This window comes from Pezoporus flaviventris, unplaced genomic scaffold (assembly GCF_033815535.1).
Source record: "Pezoporus flaviventris isolate CSIRO_AGI_PZ_B2104156 unplaced genomic scaffold, CSIRO_AGI_Pfla_v1 ptg000031l, whole genome shotgun sequence".
Classification (NCBI taxonomy): domain Eukaryota; kingdom Metazoa; phylum Chordata; class Aves; order Psittaciformes; family Psittacidae; genus Pezoporus; species Pezoporus flaviventris.
This window is the reverse complement of record NW_026892579.1, coordinates 48797954-48816813: the sequence shown is the minus strand read 5'-3', so window position 1 is coordinate 48816813 and position 18860 is coordinate 48797954. Positions and strand designations below refer to the sequence as shown.

At 43.6% G+C, this 18860-nt stretch overlaps 1 protein-coding gene across 2 annotated transcripts; it reads left to right on the top strand.

The window, feature by feature from the left end:
* The first annotated feature begins 8009 nt into the window (after window positions 1-8009).
* On the top strand, window positions 8010-16456 carry WDCP (WD repeat and coiled coil containing). 2 transcript variants are annotated; one of them, XM_061460922.1, is made up of 4 exons: window positions 8010-8059; window positions 10441-12316; window positions 13839-13956; window positions 16015-16456. In XM_061460922.1, exons 2-4 carry the CDS (start codon window positions 10460-10462, stop codon window positions 16284-16286), a joined length of 2247 nt encoding a protein of 748 aa, XP_061316906.1. In that variant the 5' UTR covers window positions 8010-8059; window positions 10441-10459; the 3' UTR covers window positions 16287-16456. The 2 variants fall into 2 exon arrangements, with proteins under 2 accessions (XP_061316906.1, XP_061316907.1); XM_061460923.1 differs by lacking the exons at window positions 8010-8059; window positions 13839-13956 and having other exon boundaries at window positions 9284-12316; window positions 16015-16230.
* Window positions 16457-18860: the final 2404 nt, after the last annotated feature.

Sequence of the window (18860 nt, the reverse complement as noted above, 5' to 3'; positions counted from 1 at the left end):
ATCTATGATGCTGACTGCACAATGAAATATTACTTTGATATTCTTCGTAATAGCTAAGAAGTGAGAGATTACTGCAGGAAGTATATGAAGGACGCCCTGCAACTAGTTCCTCCCTTTTCTCCTCTATTAGTATACAATACTATTACCTATACTCATGTGAATTTCCTTTAATATCTTTTCAACCACTGAAATAGTATAAGCTAATGACCAAGCCTAACTTCCTTTCCCCTGATTCTCATCTGTTTTCTCAGCTTGGACAATAAACATATTTTTAGCCACTTTTTACTTTCAGGTTTTCCTGTTTTAACAGAAAACCACAAGCACTGGACCATTTCCCCATGCCAATATGTAGCTGAAGAGTCTTTCTCTCTTACCTGAGACAGTGCCAATTATTCTTAAGTAACTCCTGATATTTATCTAACTTGTTCTTAAAAAACCCAAAATATAGTACCACATTGCAATTATGAAACTAGCCCTTCAGACCGGGACTCATCTGCCCTAAATTTTAAGCATGTGAAGTCAGGCAAAGTAAATCCCAGGGGTTATGCAATTTCACACATGAAAGTATTGATTTATTTTCCGTTGTCCCATATTTCAGAAATTAACTTATGTATCAGTGATTTACATGCTAATAGTTATTTTATATGTTTATAGATGTTAATTAGTCAATATTATAGCTTCATTTTTCTAACAGACTGAGGCAATTTCACAATCTGTATGTTAAAACAAACTCACTTTGCTGAGACCCAGTACCTCCCTGCTGGTACTATTACCTAATGAACAAGCAGAGGACTGCCCTTATCTGCCAGCTAATGACATTTGGGTACCTCTCATAGGAGTTTCCAAAGTGCTCAGTGCAATTCAGCCTCTGTTTGCAGGGAGCCAATATTGGCCTTGAACTTTATGCTTCCCTTTCCTCCACTACTATTTGACACATATATGTGAACAGTTAGGTGTGATTAAATGTTTGGAAGTATGTGGTGCCAAGGTTGAGTACTGGCACAGAAAAGACTTCCTGCACGGGAAGTTACTTTGCCAATTAAAACCATTAATACTCAACAGCCTCTGGTCTTCATCAAGGATTCATCCCACTTGTCAGCAGGCACCATGACATCTTAAAAGAAAGGGAGTACACACCCAGACAGCAATACATCTAACAACCACGGTGTAATGCTACAGACAAAAATGAACCAAAACTCCACACTAATGCAAACCATTGGTTCATTTCAGATGCAGCAGTCACTTCTTTCAGATACATTTAAAAAATATCAAAGGCAGTACACAGCCCACAAGCATTATTCTTATAAGGTGATTTTCCCCCTCTACTCCGCTCTCATAAGACCTCACCTGCAGTTCTGCGTTCAGCTCTGGGGCCCCCAGTGTAAGGAGGATGTGGATCTGTTGAAGTGAGTCCAGAGGAAGCCACAGAAATGCTCAGACGGCTGAAGCACCTCTGCTATGGAGACAGGCTGAGTTCAGTCTGGAGAAGAGAAGGCTTCAGGGAGACCTCCAGTTTCTCCCACAGACATCCACCATGGACCTCCTGTTACTTTGCCCTAGGCTAGCATTCAGTATCTCAAACCGCAGCAGGGTTAGTAGAATTAAGTTGAAGGCCTGTTTCAGACATGAAAAAGGTGTAGGTTTTGACATACAGAAAAATTTGGCTGTGACAGCATGAACAAGGGATAACAAAACACTGCAGTATTAGTTTTCCCCATTGCTGATTCCTTCTTCCCAGAGTAGGTAACAATCAGCTGTTTGAAAACTAATTCAGACCATAGCCTGTGTCTCCTTTGTCTCTCCAAGAACAAGCAAAATGTTTGACCTGCTGAAACCTGACCTGCTAAAGTAGGCTTTGCTGTGTTAGGAGGTGAGGCATGGTGAGGTACTGCTGCAAATAAAAGCAGAAATTCCCACTAACTTTGTCACTGTCCTAATCACCAGAACTGTCATTGATCCTCTCTATTCCTCAAGGAACCCCCCTGCAAGGCTGGTACTACAGAGCAGAAAAATCAGTTTTGCCTATACTATGCAAATACTGTGACCCTTCTGGCTTCACTCAGCCAAGTAGAACAGACAAGATACTCATGTGTCTGACACACAATGATCCTGTTCACCCATCTCACAGCATGTCTGCCTTCTGGTAACAGCATGATATTGCCTTGGGTCTAGGTAATTTTCTGCAAAATTGCTCATCGTATATTATCTTTATTACTAATCACCTTCCAAAATTAAGAAGAAACATTTTTAATGTACTAACAAAAGCACATAGAACATCTGTACCTTTTAGCTACTGATTTCAGACTTTACCATATGATATTTTAGCAGTCTAAATTACATGACAGTGCCTCATTAAGTTTTCCTATTAAGAAACATGATGATGAGATCTGAACTTACTCATTCAGTAGCATCCATAACCTGGATTAAATATATTTTTTAAAAGATGATGCTAATGAAGTTAACAGGAAGTATCTTCAAATTATTCTGTACCTTATAACGTTATGTTCTTTGAATGTGTACACTTTCAATAAGAAAAAAATAATAGCAAAAAAAAAATCTACAGAGTTCATTGAAAACAGCTCTACAGCATGTTTCCCTATCAACGTCCATTTCACCTTCTTTCCCTGCCTTTCTTTCCCTCTAACTGGTGTTCATCATTCTTCTTTGTCAGACTGTCCTATATTCTTATTAATGTTGTGTTTCAAGCTAATTTGAAAAGCAGACGCCCAAATGATACAACAAATCAAGTTACGGGGACGCAAATCTGTTCTCAGTACAGGGACTGAGAAGAGATTTGTGAGACTGTTCAGTGTCTAAGGATAAGCCTGATTCGATGTGAGCACATATTTTTTAAAGACAAGATGTATGCTTTAAATAAGCATGACCACAGGAAACAATTTCTACAGTTTCAGCTTTTTAAACGCTTTTCCTTGTATAATTTTGTTGCCCCGCTTTCTAAGTCATATCTCTCTCCTAAGGGGTTTTGCATCATTTAAATCCCTGAAGTAACAGATGCATCATATATATCAGCAGTAAACAGCTTGAAATGTTGGGGGGGCAGAAAGAAAACAAGAGATGTTTATTTGCATTACAGCTACTGTGAAATAACCATTGTGGCTATGCACATCATAGCTAACGTGGCTGTTCTACAACATGAACTAACCAGCCTGTGGTTACGTAAATAAGGTACACATTGTTGGGCACAGAAATAAGCACTCAGGTGTAATACTCATAGAATCACAGACTGGTTTGGGTTGGAAAGGACCTTCAAGATCACCCAGTTTCAAACCCCTGCAATGGGCAAGGACACCTTCCACTAGGCCAGGTTGCTCCAAGCCATGTCCAACCTGGCCTCGAACACTGCCAGGGATGGGGCAGCCACAGCTTCCCTGGGCAACCTGTGCCAGTGCCTCAGCACCCTCACAGTGAAGAACTTCTTCCTAAGATCTAATTTAAATTTACCCTCCTACACACCATCCTGGCATGCTGGTAGACTGAGAGAATTCTATTTCAATCAAGACATTATACAACTGACCATATTCTACTGACTGGCAAACAAATACAAGTTTTGGTGATATTTTTTGTTCATTTGTATAACTCACTGAGCATTTATACATGTAAGAGAATTTACATGATGAAAATAAAAGTCCTTAAAAACACCTGTATAAGGATAGGAAACAAAAATAAACATTTAGTAATAAAATATCTTCTGAGGCATTCTCAAATTGTGTATCTTCAGTTGATAAAACAATTTTTAAATGTTTTATTTCCATACATTACTATGGATAGTAAATTTCTGTTTATATGAAAACAGAAAAATGTGAAATCATTCACGTTAAACAAGATTCTTTGTGAGATTCAGGAGCAGGATCATGCTCAGCGATTTGTTCCTGTGCAGTAAAGCCCCCTGGTGTCTCTCTTTCACAGTACAAACACTTCACAGCAGCCTCACTGCCGTAACACGTTCCAGAAATTTTTCTCATTGCCTGGGCAGCAATTGCAAACCACATTGCCATCAATCCAAACAAGTCACAGGGCAGATCATTAGGAGGTGGATTTTTGGGTCACTTATTTGTTATCCATAGGGAGAACAAGATTGAAAGCACAGGCTCTGTCTTACCGTCTGCGATGCGCAGGACCAAGCACCTTCTGCACCAACAGCTGATGTAAGAGACAGTGTTAGTGTTCAGGCACATGAAACCCTGTAGAGGGAAGGGAGTGGAACGGGAGAACAGCCCTTACCAACCCACGAGGTGTGACACAGGCAAGGGAGAGCAGGAATTCCTAGTGCTGTGCCATTCTCATAACTGTGTGCGTACTTCCCAGAGCTAAAAAGTGCAAATACAATGACCATCATCACCATCTCTTAGGCAGGGCTCATCCCTGCTCACCTCTCTCTGAGACACGATATACTAAGGCCCTAACCCTGACAGTGTGGTAAGATATATTGTGAATATAGAGTAGATTTCTACGGGAAATTTTTCAATTTCCTCTTCCATTCTGGGCTAATTTGGGATTGTTCTTTCTATGGTTGCACCGTGTCTGTTGTTAATGACAGAGGAAAAGGAAAATAGAGCACAGAAATCAAAACACATGTTTGATCATTTTCTGGTAAATCCTCATACACCAGAGAGTGTGTATTTATGGAGCAACGCAGAAATGCTGGCATTTGGGTCCACTGCTCGTCTTTCTAAACTAAAAATGTAACCTTGGAAATCCACTCATTAACTCAAATCTAGTTTTCATTTATTTACATAATGCAACTCACAGCATCAAGTGCCTGAAGCTGGCATAAAGATGTACTGTAATTTCAAATATATGAACGTTCAAACAAATCCTATTCTTGCCCTCTAGCCATCCCTGTCCCTTTTCTACGGCCACTTCATAGAAACATAGAGTCACAGAATGATTTGGGTTGGAAAGGACTTTAAAGATCATCGAGTTCCAACTCCCTGCCATGGGCAGGGAGATCTCCTACTAGACTAGGTTGCTCAAATCCTTGTCCAGCCTGGCCTTGAACACTGCCAGGGATCAGGCGGCCACAGCTTCTCTGGGCAACCTGTGCCTCATCAGCCTCACAGTGAAGAATTTCTTCCTAATATCTAATGTAAATCTCCCCTCTGCCAGTTTAAAGCCATTCCCCCTTGTCCTGTGAACTACATGCCTATGTAAAAAGTCCCCTTCAGATTTCTTGTCAGCCCCTTTAGGTGCTGGAAGCTGCTTTAAGGTCTTCCGGAGCCTTCTCTTCTCTAGGCTGAACCACCCCAACTCTCTCAACCTGTTGTCATTGCAGAGGCGCTTCAGCGCTTTGTGGCCTCCTCTGGACTCGCTCCAACAGTTCCACGTCCTCCCTAGAGCTGGATGCAGTACTGCAGGTGGCATCTCATGAGAGCAGAGGGGCAGGATCACCTCTTTCGACCTGCTGGTCACGCTCCTTTTGATGCAGCCCAGGACACGGTTGGCTTTCTGGGCTGCAAGTGTACACTGAAGCCAGCTCATGTTAAGTTTCTCATGGACCAACACCCCCAGTTCCTTCTCTGCAGGGCTGCTCTGAATCCAGTCTCCTCCCAGTCTGTATTTGTGCTTGGGATTCCCCTGCCCCTGGTGCAGGACCTTATACTTGGCCTTGTTGCACTTCATGATGTTTGCACTGGCCCACCTCTCGACCTGTCCAGGTCCGTCTGGATGTTATCCCTTTCCTCCATCGTGTCAACCACACCACACAGCTTGGTGTTGTCAGCAACTTGCTGAGGGTGCACTCAATCCCACTGTCCATGTCACTGACATGTTCACTTCTTTGTTGAACAAGCTTCCAAAGGAACCTGGAAACTAATGCCAGGAATTTCTCTTCCACAAACCCTTGCCAGTAAAACCACATAAAAGACTGTATTTTTTGAGAGAAACAGCTCATGGAATTTTACTTTGTATCCTATCATACATAGATATCCACCTATAGTGCATCACAGGCCATTGAATTTAATCTAAAATCCATTTATTGAGTTCAGAAATTTTTCTGGGACAGAGGCAAACTCTGCATTTAAATAATATGTCCCTGAAAGTCACCAAGTTGCAAGTGGAAGATACACACAGAGGATTTGCTCTATTGGTAGCTTGTTCCGGGTATCAGTCAAACTCACAGCTGTGTCTTACATGTGTCAATCCATCCACGGCTCCTGTTAAACCTCCCTTCACTCATGTAAAGAACTCTTCAGCTCTGATGTTTTCCTCTCTAAAGGCACTCATGCAGTATACCCAAGTCACCCCCTAGTGTTCTTTCAGTAACTTTGAACTATTTACATATTTGACCTTGTAACCATTTCAAGCATTTTTTTCACACCTTTGGCACCTGTTTAAGGCATCTTTTCCAGTCAAAAGTATGGGTTTCAAGAGCTGGATAATCAGACTGTTCTACAGTACTACGTAGTGACAAATTGGCACGGTCTTACCATATAGTTAACTTTAAAGTGGCCTCAGAGACTTACAGGAGGTTAAGCCCGATGCAATAAATCAGGGCCACAGAAGACGATTCTGTGATTCTAAGATGCACTGGAGTAGCTCTGTAATATATTTATAAGCTGCCTTCAGCCAAGGAGGAAAAAAACACCAAACCCAAACAACAAAACAAACAAAACCACAACAGAAAACAGATGACCAAACAAATAGAACCATTGAATGGTTTGGGTTGGAAAAGACCTTAAAGCTCATCCAGTTCCAAGCCCCCTGCCATGGGCAGGGACACCTTTCACTAGACCAGGTTGCTCCAACCCCTACGTCCAACCTGGCCTTGAACACTGCCAGGGATGGGGCAGCCACAGCTTCTCTTCACAGCCTGTGCCAACACCTCAGCACCCTCACAATAAAGAGCTTCCTAATACCTAATCTAAATCTCCCCTTTCAGTTTAAAACCATTCCCCCTTGTCCCATCCCTACATGCCCTTGTAAAACGTCCCTTTCCAGATTTCTTGCAGGCACATATTCCATTTTGCATCTTTATCTTTCGCAGAAGGACCCAAGTAACTGTTGACACTTCCAGGCTATGCGCCCAGGCCACGGCCACGTCTGCCGACCCGCAGGAGCCACCTATGCTATACCCTCCTGCCGCAAGGGGCTGAACCGACCCCTGGTAACCAGACCAGGCCAGTCACCGTGCTGGTGTCCAGACACCCCTCCCGCGATGGGGTACTCCTCTCGGCGGGGCAGGGTACCGTGGGCTAGACGTGTCACACGGCCCGGGACCACCGGCACCACCGCTACAGCCCCCTGGAGCAGCCGCCGGCCGCACGCGACCCGCCAGGCAGTGGCGGGTGAGGGGAGACAGGTGACGGGATATGCGTCACCGCGCCGCCCCACTGCCTCCCGGGAGTTGTAGTTCTAGCGCCCGCCTCCCGGGGGTACCGCCCGCTGGGCCACAGCGCTCTGCGTGCCCGCTAGAGCGCGGCCACGTGGGTGGGGGCCGGCCCGGCAGGCGGGGCAGGTTACTGCTGGAGAAGGGCGGGCGCTGCTGTCCGCAGCGGGGCTCCGGGGCACGGCCGCGGGTACCGCCCAGCCGGAGCTGCGCTGAGCCGCCGGGTGCGCGGGGTTGGCGGCCGCGGCGGGGAGGAAGCGGAGCGGGCGGGCTGCTGTGGGAAAGGGGGAGTATCAGTGCAGGCGGGCCCGCGCAGGGAGCGGCGAGGCGGACGGCTGGGTTTGGATCCTCTCTGCGCCCGGTGCCCCTCCAGAAGAGCCCCACAACGTCTCCCCGGTGCTCGCCAGAGGCGCTTGGGCAGGTACCTCCGTGGAGCTCGGCCTCCGCCGGGGCGCGGTACGAGGGCGTGAGGTGAGGCCCGGGCAGGTGCGGAGGGACCGTGAGGAGGGAGGTGGCTGGGGCGGGCCTCACCGGTGGCAGCACGACTTGAGGTGCCGGTGTGGAAGTGGTGGAGGGCTAGTAGTTTGGGCACTGGCCAGTGGGCATCTTGCTGCTTTTGCTTTTCCAGGTGGACTGGGGAGAGCACAGAATGGCTGGTGTATCACAGGAGGCTTAGAACCGTGGAGTATCTTATGAGGCACGGTATCATCTCCCGTAAGTGTTGCCCAGCAGCGTGCATGTGTTCACTAAAGAGTGAACAGCCAGTGTTTTGATTTCCTGCAAGTGGTGGTTGCTGAACAGGGTTGGGATCAGTCACACTGGAGTTTATAGGAGAGCCGGGTAGCTGGTGAAGTTAATTGTAAAGTATGTTGGATGCTGTCTTAGCAAGAGCAAGATCCAGTGTACTTGAAATTACCCCCGACAGATGTTTACTTAACTGGCTCTTACAGATAGTAAAATTCATGGAGTCCCTTCTTCCGTCCTCCAAGGTAACCTGCTTCAGTGCTTAGCTATCACTTATAGTTAGAATTTTTCCTTAATAGCTGACCCAAATCTCCTTTGTTGAAACTAAGCTGATTATTATCTCTCACTATCCAGAGCAGACCTGGAGAACAAGGGGGTCAGTGTTCTCTTGTCAGCAGACTGGTGGGTATTTGCAAGCTTCCACTCACATTCTCCTCCAAACTGAGTGAACTTGCTTCTTGTGTTTCTCTGGTCCCTGAGCTCTGTTAAGCATCTCCATCATGCTTGGACTATTAAACTCAGAACTAGGCACAGGATTCCAGTGAAGATACTGTTACCTCTGTGGAAGTGGGGCCAATATCTCCCTTGAGTATGGCATCCCTATTAAAAACATTCCAGAATGATACTCTCTTACTTGGCAACATTTTCACATAAGTGAAACATTCAGTATGTGATCCAAATTGATTTGTAAGCCAGATTCTTTTTGCTATACTGCTATCTGGGGAGTTATTACTCAGGAGATATCAAGGCTCTGGGTTTTTTCTTTGCTAAGTATACCATTTTGCACTTGTTATGAGTTTGAGAAGAAGCTGTTTTGATTATCATTACATGACTTTTTCTGTCTAATTTTAGTCTCTGAAATCTTTCCCAATCTTCTTCCTCCAAGTTTGGGATCACCCACAAATAGTTAAAAATACCAAGTAGTGCCAGGCCCTGCACGTTGTGATAAGCTTTTCCAGTTCGACTTTCTCAAACACTTTCTTCTTCTTTGTCATATTTCTTACTAAAGCTGCAACTTGTGCTGTGGTTTGCAGCTGAGTCAAATCCTATGGAGAATCTTAAGTGACAAAACCATCAGTTCCTTTGAATTGGCTTCTGTGCACAGAGCAGGGATTGCTCACAGCTAAAAACTAGAAATATGTGTGAAATCCTGAACTTTTCTGAAGTTTTGGTATTTTGCATGTGGTTTCTGGATGTCTCTGGTTCCAGGTTACAGAGAATAATTATTGCTGGCAGCTTCCCATTCTCCTTTTTGAAGCTATTATGTAGAAAAGACTAATCGGGCAAATCACGTAGTCCATCTTTCAAAAAGAGTGGAATGAAATTTTTCTGTGGTTTCATTTCCTTCCTATGAACCAGTAATTTCTACTTGCAGGACAATATGAAAATAAGTACTCTTAAAGCAATATCCAAATTATGAAAATGTTTACAGAATTACTGCAGATACTATATATATATATATATATATATATATAAGGCATTTAAAAGTGTCTGTATAGTTTTGTATGGATATGTGGGTATGTGGAAATACCAGGCTGCAGGCACAATCAGCTGCTTACTGCTTTCATCCCTTCTACCCGACAAACAGTAGTGAGCTATAAAGTGGTTTGTGAGCTTTGACAGAAAGGTGCTTAGGAAAAGGGAAAAAAAGGGATAATCACTGCATTGGAGGATGTTAAAGACTGAGAGACATTCGTATGCTGTCATAGTACGGCTGGTGCTGGAGGTAGATGGGTCTGTCCCTCTCCTGTGTTATAAGTTATTTTAAATTCTTTTCTCATTCATTTCCTAAGAAAAACCATGCTTTGATCCTAACTTTCTTCAAAACTGCATTTGCTTTTGTAGAGAGCTTTCTGGAATAAGGATACAGGTGCCTTGTTCTCACCCACTGTAATACAGGATCAGATTTGTAGATAATGCATTAATCCTTGGTTGTACTTGTAAGGGATTACATTATCTGAGCATAAGACAGCCCATGAAGCTGAGAGTGAGAGCTGGTATTTTGAGACTTTTTAATGCTGATGTCATTCAAAAATACTGAGAAGCAGCGCCCTGTTGATGTGAATAGAAGGACTGGTCTTGTGGTGGAAATGCAGTAGACTGAGCCTGTGTCAACAGCAGAGGGTTTTCCTTAGAATTATGTTTCATTGTAGAAACATCATAAACAAAAAAAAACCTTGGGGATTCAGCACAGGTGAACATTATGTGTGTATTGACTTTACTGGAAGGAGGAGCCCAGCACTGGTAGGGTCACAATCTAAATGCTCATATAGGTACTGGCCTCTGTCCTCTACAGAAAAATTTATCCCTACAAAATAAATTTGTTTTTCTTTATATTCTGATTTATTCAGATGTCTCACATGAAAAATCATGGAGCTGGGAAAGGCAAAGCTTCTGAGAACTGGCCTTAATGCCTTATATCAAGCAATTCACCCTGTGCATGGCATTGCCTGGACAGATGGGAAACAGGTGATACTGACTGCTTTACACCTTCATAAAGGAGACCCAGAATTTGGTGACTCGAGTGTTGTCGGTCAGTTTGAACACGTCCATGGACTCTACTGGGGCCCATGTCCCCCTGACGCCCCAGCCCTGCTTGCTGTGCAACACAAAAAGCATATCACCATTTGGCAGCTCTGTTTTAATGCTACAGAAAGAAATAAGCTCTTGGTATCTCAGATATGTGACATCAGTGAGCCGTTCCCAGTGCTCCCCCAGGGCTGTGTGTGGCATCCCAAGAAGGAGATCCTGGCTGTGCTAACTACACAGGATGCTTCTGTCCTACACTCTGTTCACCTCAACAGCTCCAGAGTTAATGCAGATATTAAAGGCAGTGGCCTCATCCACTGCGCTTGTTGGACAAAGGAAGGCAATCGCTTAGTGGTGGGAGTAGGCAGTGCCCTTCATTCTTACATTTGGGATGATGCTCAGAAAACACTGAGTGCTTGTTCTTTTTGCCCAATCTTTGATGTGGGAGGCTACGTCTGCGCTGTGGAAGCTACTCTGAATTTCCAAGTTGCTGTTGCTACTGAACTTCCTCTGGACAAGATCTGTGGCTTAAATGCTGGTGTGGCATTTGAAGTTCCAGCCAGCATTGAAACAGAGTCTTTCCCCTCGCAGTCCAGCTTATGTGGTGAGGAAGAGTATTCCATGGATGGGGGGAAGAAGTCGCTGGACTCAGAGAAGCCCCTGTCTGTTGTTGCATCCCCTGTGGATCTAACTCACATACTTTCTAGCAAGCAGGGCACTGATTCCAGTCCTCTTCTGCATCTGCGGCCTAAGGACTACCTAACGGGAAGTGGCCAGGATTCTTCACATCTCATCTTAGTGACATTTGAAAGAAAGGTTACCTCTACCAAAAAAGTTAGCGTCCCAGGCATTCTGGTTCCTGATATAATGGCTTTTGACCCCAAAACTCAAATTGTATCAGTTGCCTCCAATACTTGTAATGTTATTTTAGTCTATTCACTGACTTCATCCAGTTTACCCAATATTCAACAAATTCAGCTAGAGAAAAATGAAAAACCAAAGGGGCTGTGCTTCTTGACCAATAAATTGTTACTAATACTGGTTGGAAAACAAAGATTCACTGACCCTGCATTTCTTCCCTCTTCAAGATCAGACAAATATATGATACGACTGATGATTAAGGAACTAATATTTGAAATGGGTCCTTCAACATCAGCATCAGTTAATGGGAGCTCCAGTTTGAACCTTTCCAACATACAGCATGATCTCTCTAGAGACATACACCCTCTCAGCCGTGGACTCTTGATGCCAGATCGTGCTGCCATTCGGTCCCCTACCAGCAAAAGGAAACTCATTGAAGAAATTAAGAGTCCTGTTTATGAACAGAGTTTGTCGAACATGAGTGACCTGAAAGATAAGATTTCCATGAGTTGTTCTCCAGCAGTTGAGTGTCTTGACGCTGAACCAGTTAATCGAGCAGCAGCACTGTCTGCCACATCCCTGGCATCCTCTGTCAAGCCAACATCTCCAAAAAGACAGGCAGATGCAGCTTTCAAAGTACCCAATTCTTACAAGAATAACTTATTATGTGAAAAGGAAGCAAGTTACTTTTCAAAAAATGTAGAAAAACTGTCTGGTAACTTCACAGAATTACAGCATCATCTCTGTGAATTAACTGAGCTGCTAAAATCTGGGAAGAGAAATCTTCCAATATACCCATCTTCTCAGGAACCCTCTTTTATTAACATCACCTGCCAGGTAATTTTAATATTGGAAGCCTTAATGATAAAAAAATCTGTTTATGGATGTCTGTTCTTTCTACAGATTTAAAATATGAACTCCTGTCAGACTGTGTGCAGAGAGGATGACATCCTATGAATGTTTAGTCTGTGCAAATCAGTATCTATGAATGATTTCAGTGCATGCAGGTGAATCCAACAGGAGTCTTATTCAGCCTGTTCAGCATGGAGAAGACTCCAGGGAGACCTGAAGGGAAGCTTCCAGTACCTAAAGGGGCCAGCAAGATATCTGGAGAGGGACTTTTTACAAAAGCATGTTAGGGATAGGACGAGGGGAAATGGCTTTAGGCCGAAAGAGGGGAGATTTAGATTAGATGTTGGGAAGAAACTGTTCTCTGTGAGGGTGCTGAGGTGCTGGCACAGGGTGCCCAGAGAAGCTGTGGCTGCCCATCCCTGGCAGTGTTCAAGGCCAGGTTGGATGGGGCTTTGGGCAACCTGGTCTAGTGGAAGGTGTCCCTGCCCATGGCAGAGGGGTTGGAACTGGATGATCTTTAAGGTCCCTTCCAATCCAAACCATTCTGTGATTCCATGATGACTGTTCTTTCCTGGGCAGCCAATTCTGTTAATTTTAGAAAGAAGCTGAACTAACACAGGTAATGGGGACATTTTTCTTGCCAGAAAGAAAAGTTGTTCAAGTCGCGTAGCTCAAATTAAAATTCCAGTCTGAAAAACTAAGAGATCAGTGTCTACCAGAGTGCCTGCTGTTATCACTGGGTATTATCACACAGTTCTGGGTTGTGCCACAGCATAGGAACAGTAATCTGAGCGGACAGCAGGCACCACATGCCCTCCTTGTTTGTGGATGGGTCTGTCCACAGCATGGAAGAGGAGTCAGAATTTACTCCATGTGTTTTTGTCATGACCTGGAGGCATTATCAAAGCTTCCCTGGGAACTGATATGGTTGTGTGGATTTTATCCAACATGGAGCTTATAGTTCTGGTAACAACTGCTCTGTGGCAGGTTTTAAAAAGGCTTTGCTCTGCCCTGTGGTGGGTGTGCTTTGAAGACACTTCTTGATTTTAAGGCTTGGGGCAGTGATGGTTAGAGGTGAGGCAGAGAAGCCCTTCTGATTTGTCAGTCTGTTCCTCATCCCAAACATTCATGGGCAGGAGTTCTCACGTCTTCTGAAGCTGTGGATCAGGGAGGTGGGAGGATGGAAAACCTGCAGCTTTACAGACTGCCCAGGAAAATGTCCCTCACAGATGGTGGGAAGCTCATGGTTTCTTCAGCAGCAGTGTAGGATTTCCTATCCGTTGTTCTGACACATGCTGAGTTAGCACAGCTACTTGTTACCATCACTCACAGATTGTCATTTTGAGAGCTGAGGCATTGGAGTATAAATCTTGCACATGGATCTGAATCAATGTAGCACTTGCCTTTCTGTAAATGCTGCAGTTGAAGGGATCCTGTTTTGATTAATGCTGTTTTGCTGTCTCTGCTTAAATATGCATCATGGTATCTAATGATTCTTTCTTTACAGAAGCAGCTGTCCAGAAGTGATTCAGATGAAAGACGAGCTGTTATTCTTTGTGGTGGCAAACTCCATTTAAACACAGTCCAGCAGATATTTAATCTCTCTCTTGTAGAAATGCAACACGGTACGTTGTAATTATCCAATAATACAACCACTTTAAACACAGGCAACATTCTCAGGGAGCAGTAGCAATATGCATCATCCCATCTGGAAAAAAAAAACCAAGGAATAAATAATGAAAGATTACTAATAAACAGTTTTCTCATTTGGTTTATAACATGAAGATTCTTCTCTGGGCTTTTACTTTTTACATCATAAAAAAATAGCCCAGTTTTACATATTGATACTCCCTTATCAAATAGCTGTGCAGGAAAATTAATGTTGCCCAGTATTTTTATGTTTTCAGCTATTCTAAATAATGAAGTCTGAGTAGTGAGGAGGTTAGAGTTGACTGGTGGCTTTGGAATACAGTTTTCTATGTTTTAATCTGTAGTTCCAGCATCTGGTATCCTTTAAGAAATCTTGTTGTTTTTTATAAACACAAAAGTGACTCTGTAACTTCTAGCAGTATGTTTCACTTCTGGTTTTGCTGTGAAGAGAACTACCTTTCTATTGCTGTCATCTTCTCTGCTGTTCTCTGTTCATCCCATGTGTCTGGGTATCTGTCAATTCTGTCTCTTACTTCTGGCAAAGGTAGAGCATATACTTTTGGAACATGGTATCTCACTACTACAGATATTCTCTGTACTACAGATATTCCAGCTACCTGCCTTTGGTGTCTGCTGTATGCTCAAAGTTACTGAGCAACTGTCCCTATGCTGTGGCATGACCCAGAACCGTGTGATACACCCAGTGATAACAGCAGGCACTCTGGTAGACACTGATCTCTTAGTTTTTCAGACCGGAATTTTAATTTGAGCTATGCGACTTGAACAACTTTTCTTTCTGGCAAGAAAAATGTCCCCATTACCTGTGTTAGTTCAGCTTCTTTCTAAAATTAACAGAATTGGCTGCCCAGGAAAGAACAGTCATCACGGAATCACAGAATGGTTTGGATTGGAAGGGACCTTAAAGATCATCCAGTTCCAACCCCTCTGCCATGGGCAGGGACACCTTCCACTAGGCCTGGTTGCCCAAAGCCCCATCCAGCCTGGCCTTGAACACTGCCAGGGATGGGGCAGCCACAGCTTCTCTGGGCACTCTCATGGTAATAAATTTCTTCCTTCTATCTAACCTAAATCTCTCCCACCATCCCCCAGTCATCCTATGACGAACCTTGCTAGATACATTTTAAAAGCAAGCAGTGTTGCCATCATTTTCTTTATTAATTTTACAAATGTTACTAGATAAATGGGCAAAGTAGGAATGGTATTTTCAATTTCCCAAATTGTACTGATTTTCAGGTTTGGTCCAAATGAGTTAGTAAGCCAAAAGATTAAGGAGTTGCATGCTTTTAAGATACAATCTTCTCATGACCTTACTTGTGACATGAATTACATAATGTAAATTTGCAAACAGCTGGAAACATTTCTCTGAATTTCTCTGAATTCCCTCACCCTCCCTGAGCTCAATTTTATTTCTTCACCAACTAATGGGTACAAGTGTGAAAATTTTCTGGTTTCTGTGACTTGGTAGAAATCAGTGTTTTGGATTCAGTAAACAATTTCAAATGGTAAAAATAATGCTAACGGTCATGTGAAGTCAAACAGCCAAGAGACCAGAGACAAGGGTTTTGTACAGTGCAGGACAATATTTCTTCCTTGCATTTCTTGGAATTAAATGTATGGAAATTACATAATAGAAGCAGTTTCTAAATTGTTTTTATTATCTTCATTTGTCATTTAATAAATTTTTCCTGTTCACAGTATCTGCACAGATTAAGAAATGTGAAGTAGCTTATAAATACCTACCTAAAACAAGTCTTATGGATTCTATTCAGAATTTCATTCCTCTTCCATATTTGAAGTCTCTATCTATTATAGTCTCATCTCCAATTGGTCAAGGAGGTATTTCACATAGTTGTCAACTGCCCTGTAGGTTTGAGATTATGCAACCTGTATCTCCACATACTTTCTTTTCCTCCATGCAGAAGCATGTTTAATTTTAGAAGTAATGTGTTTTATATCTCAAACATACCTAATTACATGAAAACTTACAAACAGACGTTTTCATGTCTTCACAGGTTCATCTTGGATTGTTCTCACCGCGGACAGCGAGGGCTTTGTTCCGCTGCTGTTTACATCCATGCAGGAGATAGTGGTGAGAGATGCCAGTGCAAAAGGCTATGGTTCCCGTTCTTCCAAAACTTTGGACATCATCAGTTCCACAGAAAGGTGCAGACCCGCTTCTTCAGAAAGTCTGGATATCACAAGTTCCTTGGAAGTCCTCATAGACTGCTCCTCCAAGGCATTAGATGACTGCAGTCCTTCAAAACAGCCCAGCAGTAAAATGTGATTTCTGACGCTGATTTTGTAATGCCTGTCTGACAATGGGAGAGTTTTGAACTTGTATAGGACTGCAGTTCTGAACAGAAGTCTGTCTCAAATCTGTTGGATTTCCATAGGGGTTTTTGTCGCAAATTATTTATTTCATTCTTGGAACCTTTTTTATACTAAGCAGTGTTTTTTTTTAATGAGCCTCTTGCAGAACAGACCAGTGATTGAAAATACACATTCTTAGAAGCTTCTGAGCTAAATTTTCCATCTTGGACTTTGATATGTTGGTGGTTTTAGATGAGAGTAAACTTCCATAATAAATCCTTGGAAAACACTGCATTGTTTTCGCTTTCTTCACTTCTGTCAAAGCCTGAAACAAGACATGTGTTATTTAGGAACAGGGCCCCCAGAAGTGCATGTGTTTTGCACCAGTGTTACTAAGGGTGTAAGCACTAGTTCAGGTGTACAGAGTTTGGAACAACATAGGATCACGTGGGATATCCCGAGCGTGTAAAGACCCTTTTCCCTTCTGTGCTTACCGATCATGCCTCTCCTTCCTTGCTTCTCTGTGTGGATTTGGGGAAGTGACTTCACATTTGTCATCTTCTGTGGTGGTTGGAGCCCAGCTGGCGGCTGAGCTTCTGTGCGGGATAGGGAGACAATTAGAAGGGCAAAAGCAAGAACTCATGGGTTGAGATAAAGGCACTTTAATAGATAAAATAATCTGCATGTACAAGTAAACAAGAAGTTTATTCAGCATGTCCTTTTGGCAGGCAGCTGTCCAGCAGCTTGTGGGAAAGCAAGGTCCATCACGTGTAACTGTTGCTTGGCAAAACAAGTGCCATAATTCTGGATGGCCTCCCTCACAACTTTCATTACTGAGCATGATGCCATATGGGACATTCCTAGGGTCAGCTGTCCCAGCTTTGGCACCTATGAGGGTTTTGGGCACCCCCAGCCTACTCGCTGGTGGGCCAGAGCAGAACAAAGAGGAAGCCTCAGTCTTGATGTTGTGTGAGCAGTAGCCAAAACATCAGGATGTTGCCAGCCCTGCTTTGGTCACAGATCCAAAGCACCCTAGAGGCTGCGGTAAGGGAAACCAACTCCATCCCAGCCAGACCCAGTATGTCATTATAGGTGTAAAATGTATCAAGCATAATGCTGATGGTAACAAGAATTTAATTTCCAATGAAGAAAATTTTGGAGAGGGATGTGCAAGCAGGTGGAAGCCACCATGGTCTAACACAGGGGGATGGCGGCAGGAACTGGCAGAAGCTGCAGCTCAGGCTGTTGTCTCTTGCTAAGACACCACCGGTAAATGAACTGCTTTTTCTATTTAGCTGAGCTGTAATATGGGTTAATAACAACCTTTATATAGGTGATGTGGGGCGTAATGCTCCAAGTGTACCAAGTATTATTTATGAATAAATGCACTGGGATAACCAGCTAACTTCTTCCAGACAGTTCACCAAAAGGGTTAGAAAAGATTACATGAAAAGAAACACTGCAGAAATTTTCTGAAGGGAGAGACTATTGTAAGACTTTGAGACTGGTTTTTATATAACTATGATATGAAATTCATATGAGGTATATGATTGGCCACTGTGCACTAGGCTGCTGCTGGCTGTACCTGCCAGCATGAGACTTGGAACTAACTTGCTTTTTCCTCATCTTCAAAGAGCTGGACAGCAAATACCAGGTGTTAGAGGACCTGAGTTTCCCTTAAGGAAACTCTTCCTCTAAAGAAGACATTTAATTTTGCAGTTTGTATCTAGACCCAGAAAGGCAAGTAGAAAAGGAGATGAACAAGTGATACTTGGAAACAACCTGTGAACCCAAAAAAGCAGGGTTTGGCTTTAAAGCATTGTCCACTTCAACCATTTTCCTTTGAATGCAGAAGGTGAACAGAAATGAGAAGATGCAGCTGGCATTGAATCTACCAGAGATTCTTACATGGTGCAAGAATGAATTAAGGAATTAGTACTCAAATCTACAGAGCCCTGCCTGAAAACCCAGTGACTTGGCACTGAAGGTCCCAATCTTCTGGACTCCCTGGAACAGATATCCAAGGTGATACTCACCCCTCAAAGTCAGGGACTCAGCAGAAGTGATCTAATCCACCCAGGGGCAGGCAGGACACAGCCAGGCAGCAGACACGGCTGTGGTGGGTGCTGACAGCAATGCCTCCCTCAGTGCCTGGGAGGGGATGACAGCTCGCCTACCTGGGCAGCTGCAATCTGTAGCGTGATAGGTCACCAGCAGAATACTCAGAAAGCTGGTATAACCTTGGTGAGTTTCAGCACTGATTTTAGGCAGGAACTACAAGGGGGGTCAACCTGGAGGAGAAGAATAGTGACTGGTTCAGCTACTGACAACACCAGCAGTCAGCCCAGCATAGAAGATTTGGGCTGCCATCACCACACTTCAGCAAGGGCAATGGTTTGCCTTATGGGGGACTACTGCTGACATGTAGCTCCATTATCCTTTTCTTCCTCAGTTTGTGTAAATCCGTTGTAACTGTGCATGCAGGTGGGGAAGTGCTGTCCATCAGGCACCCAGTTGGTTTAATGCAATCTCCCATGTACTTGCAACT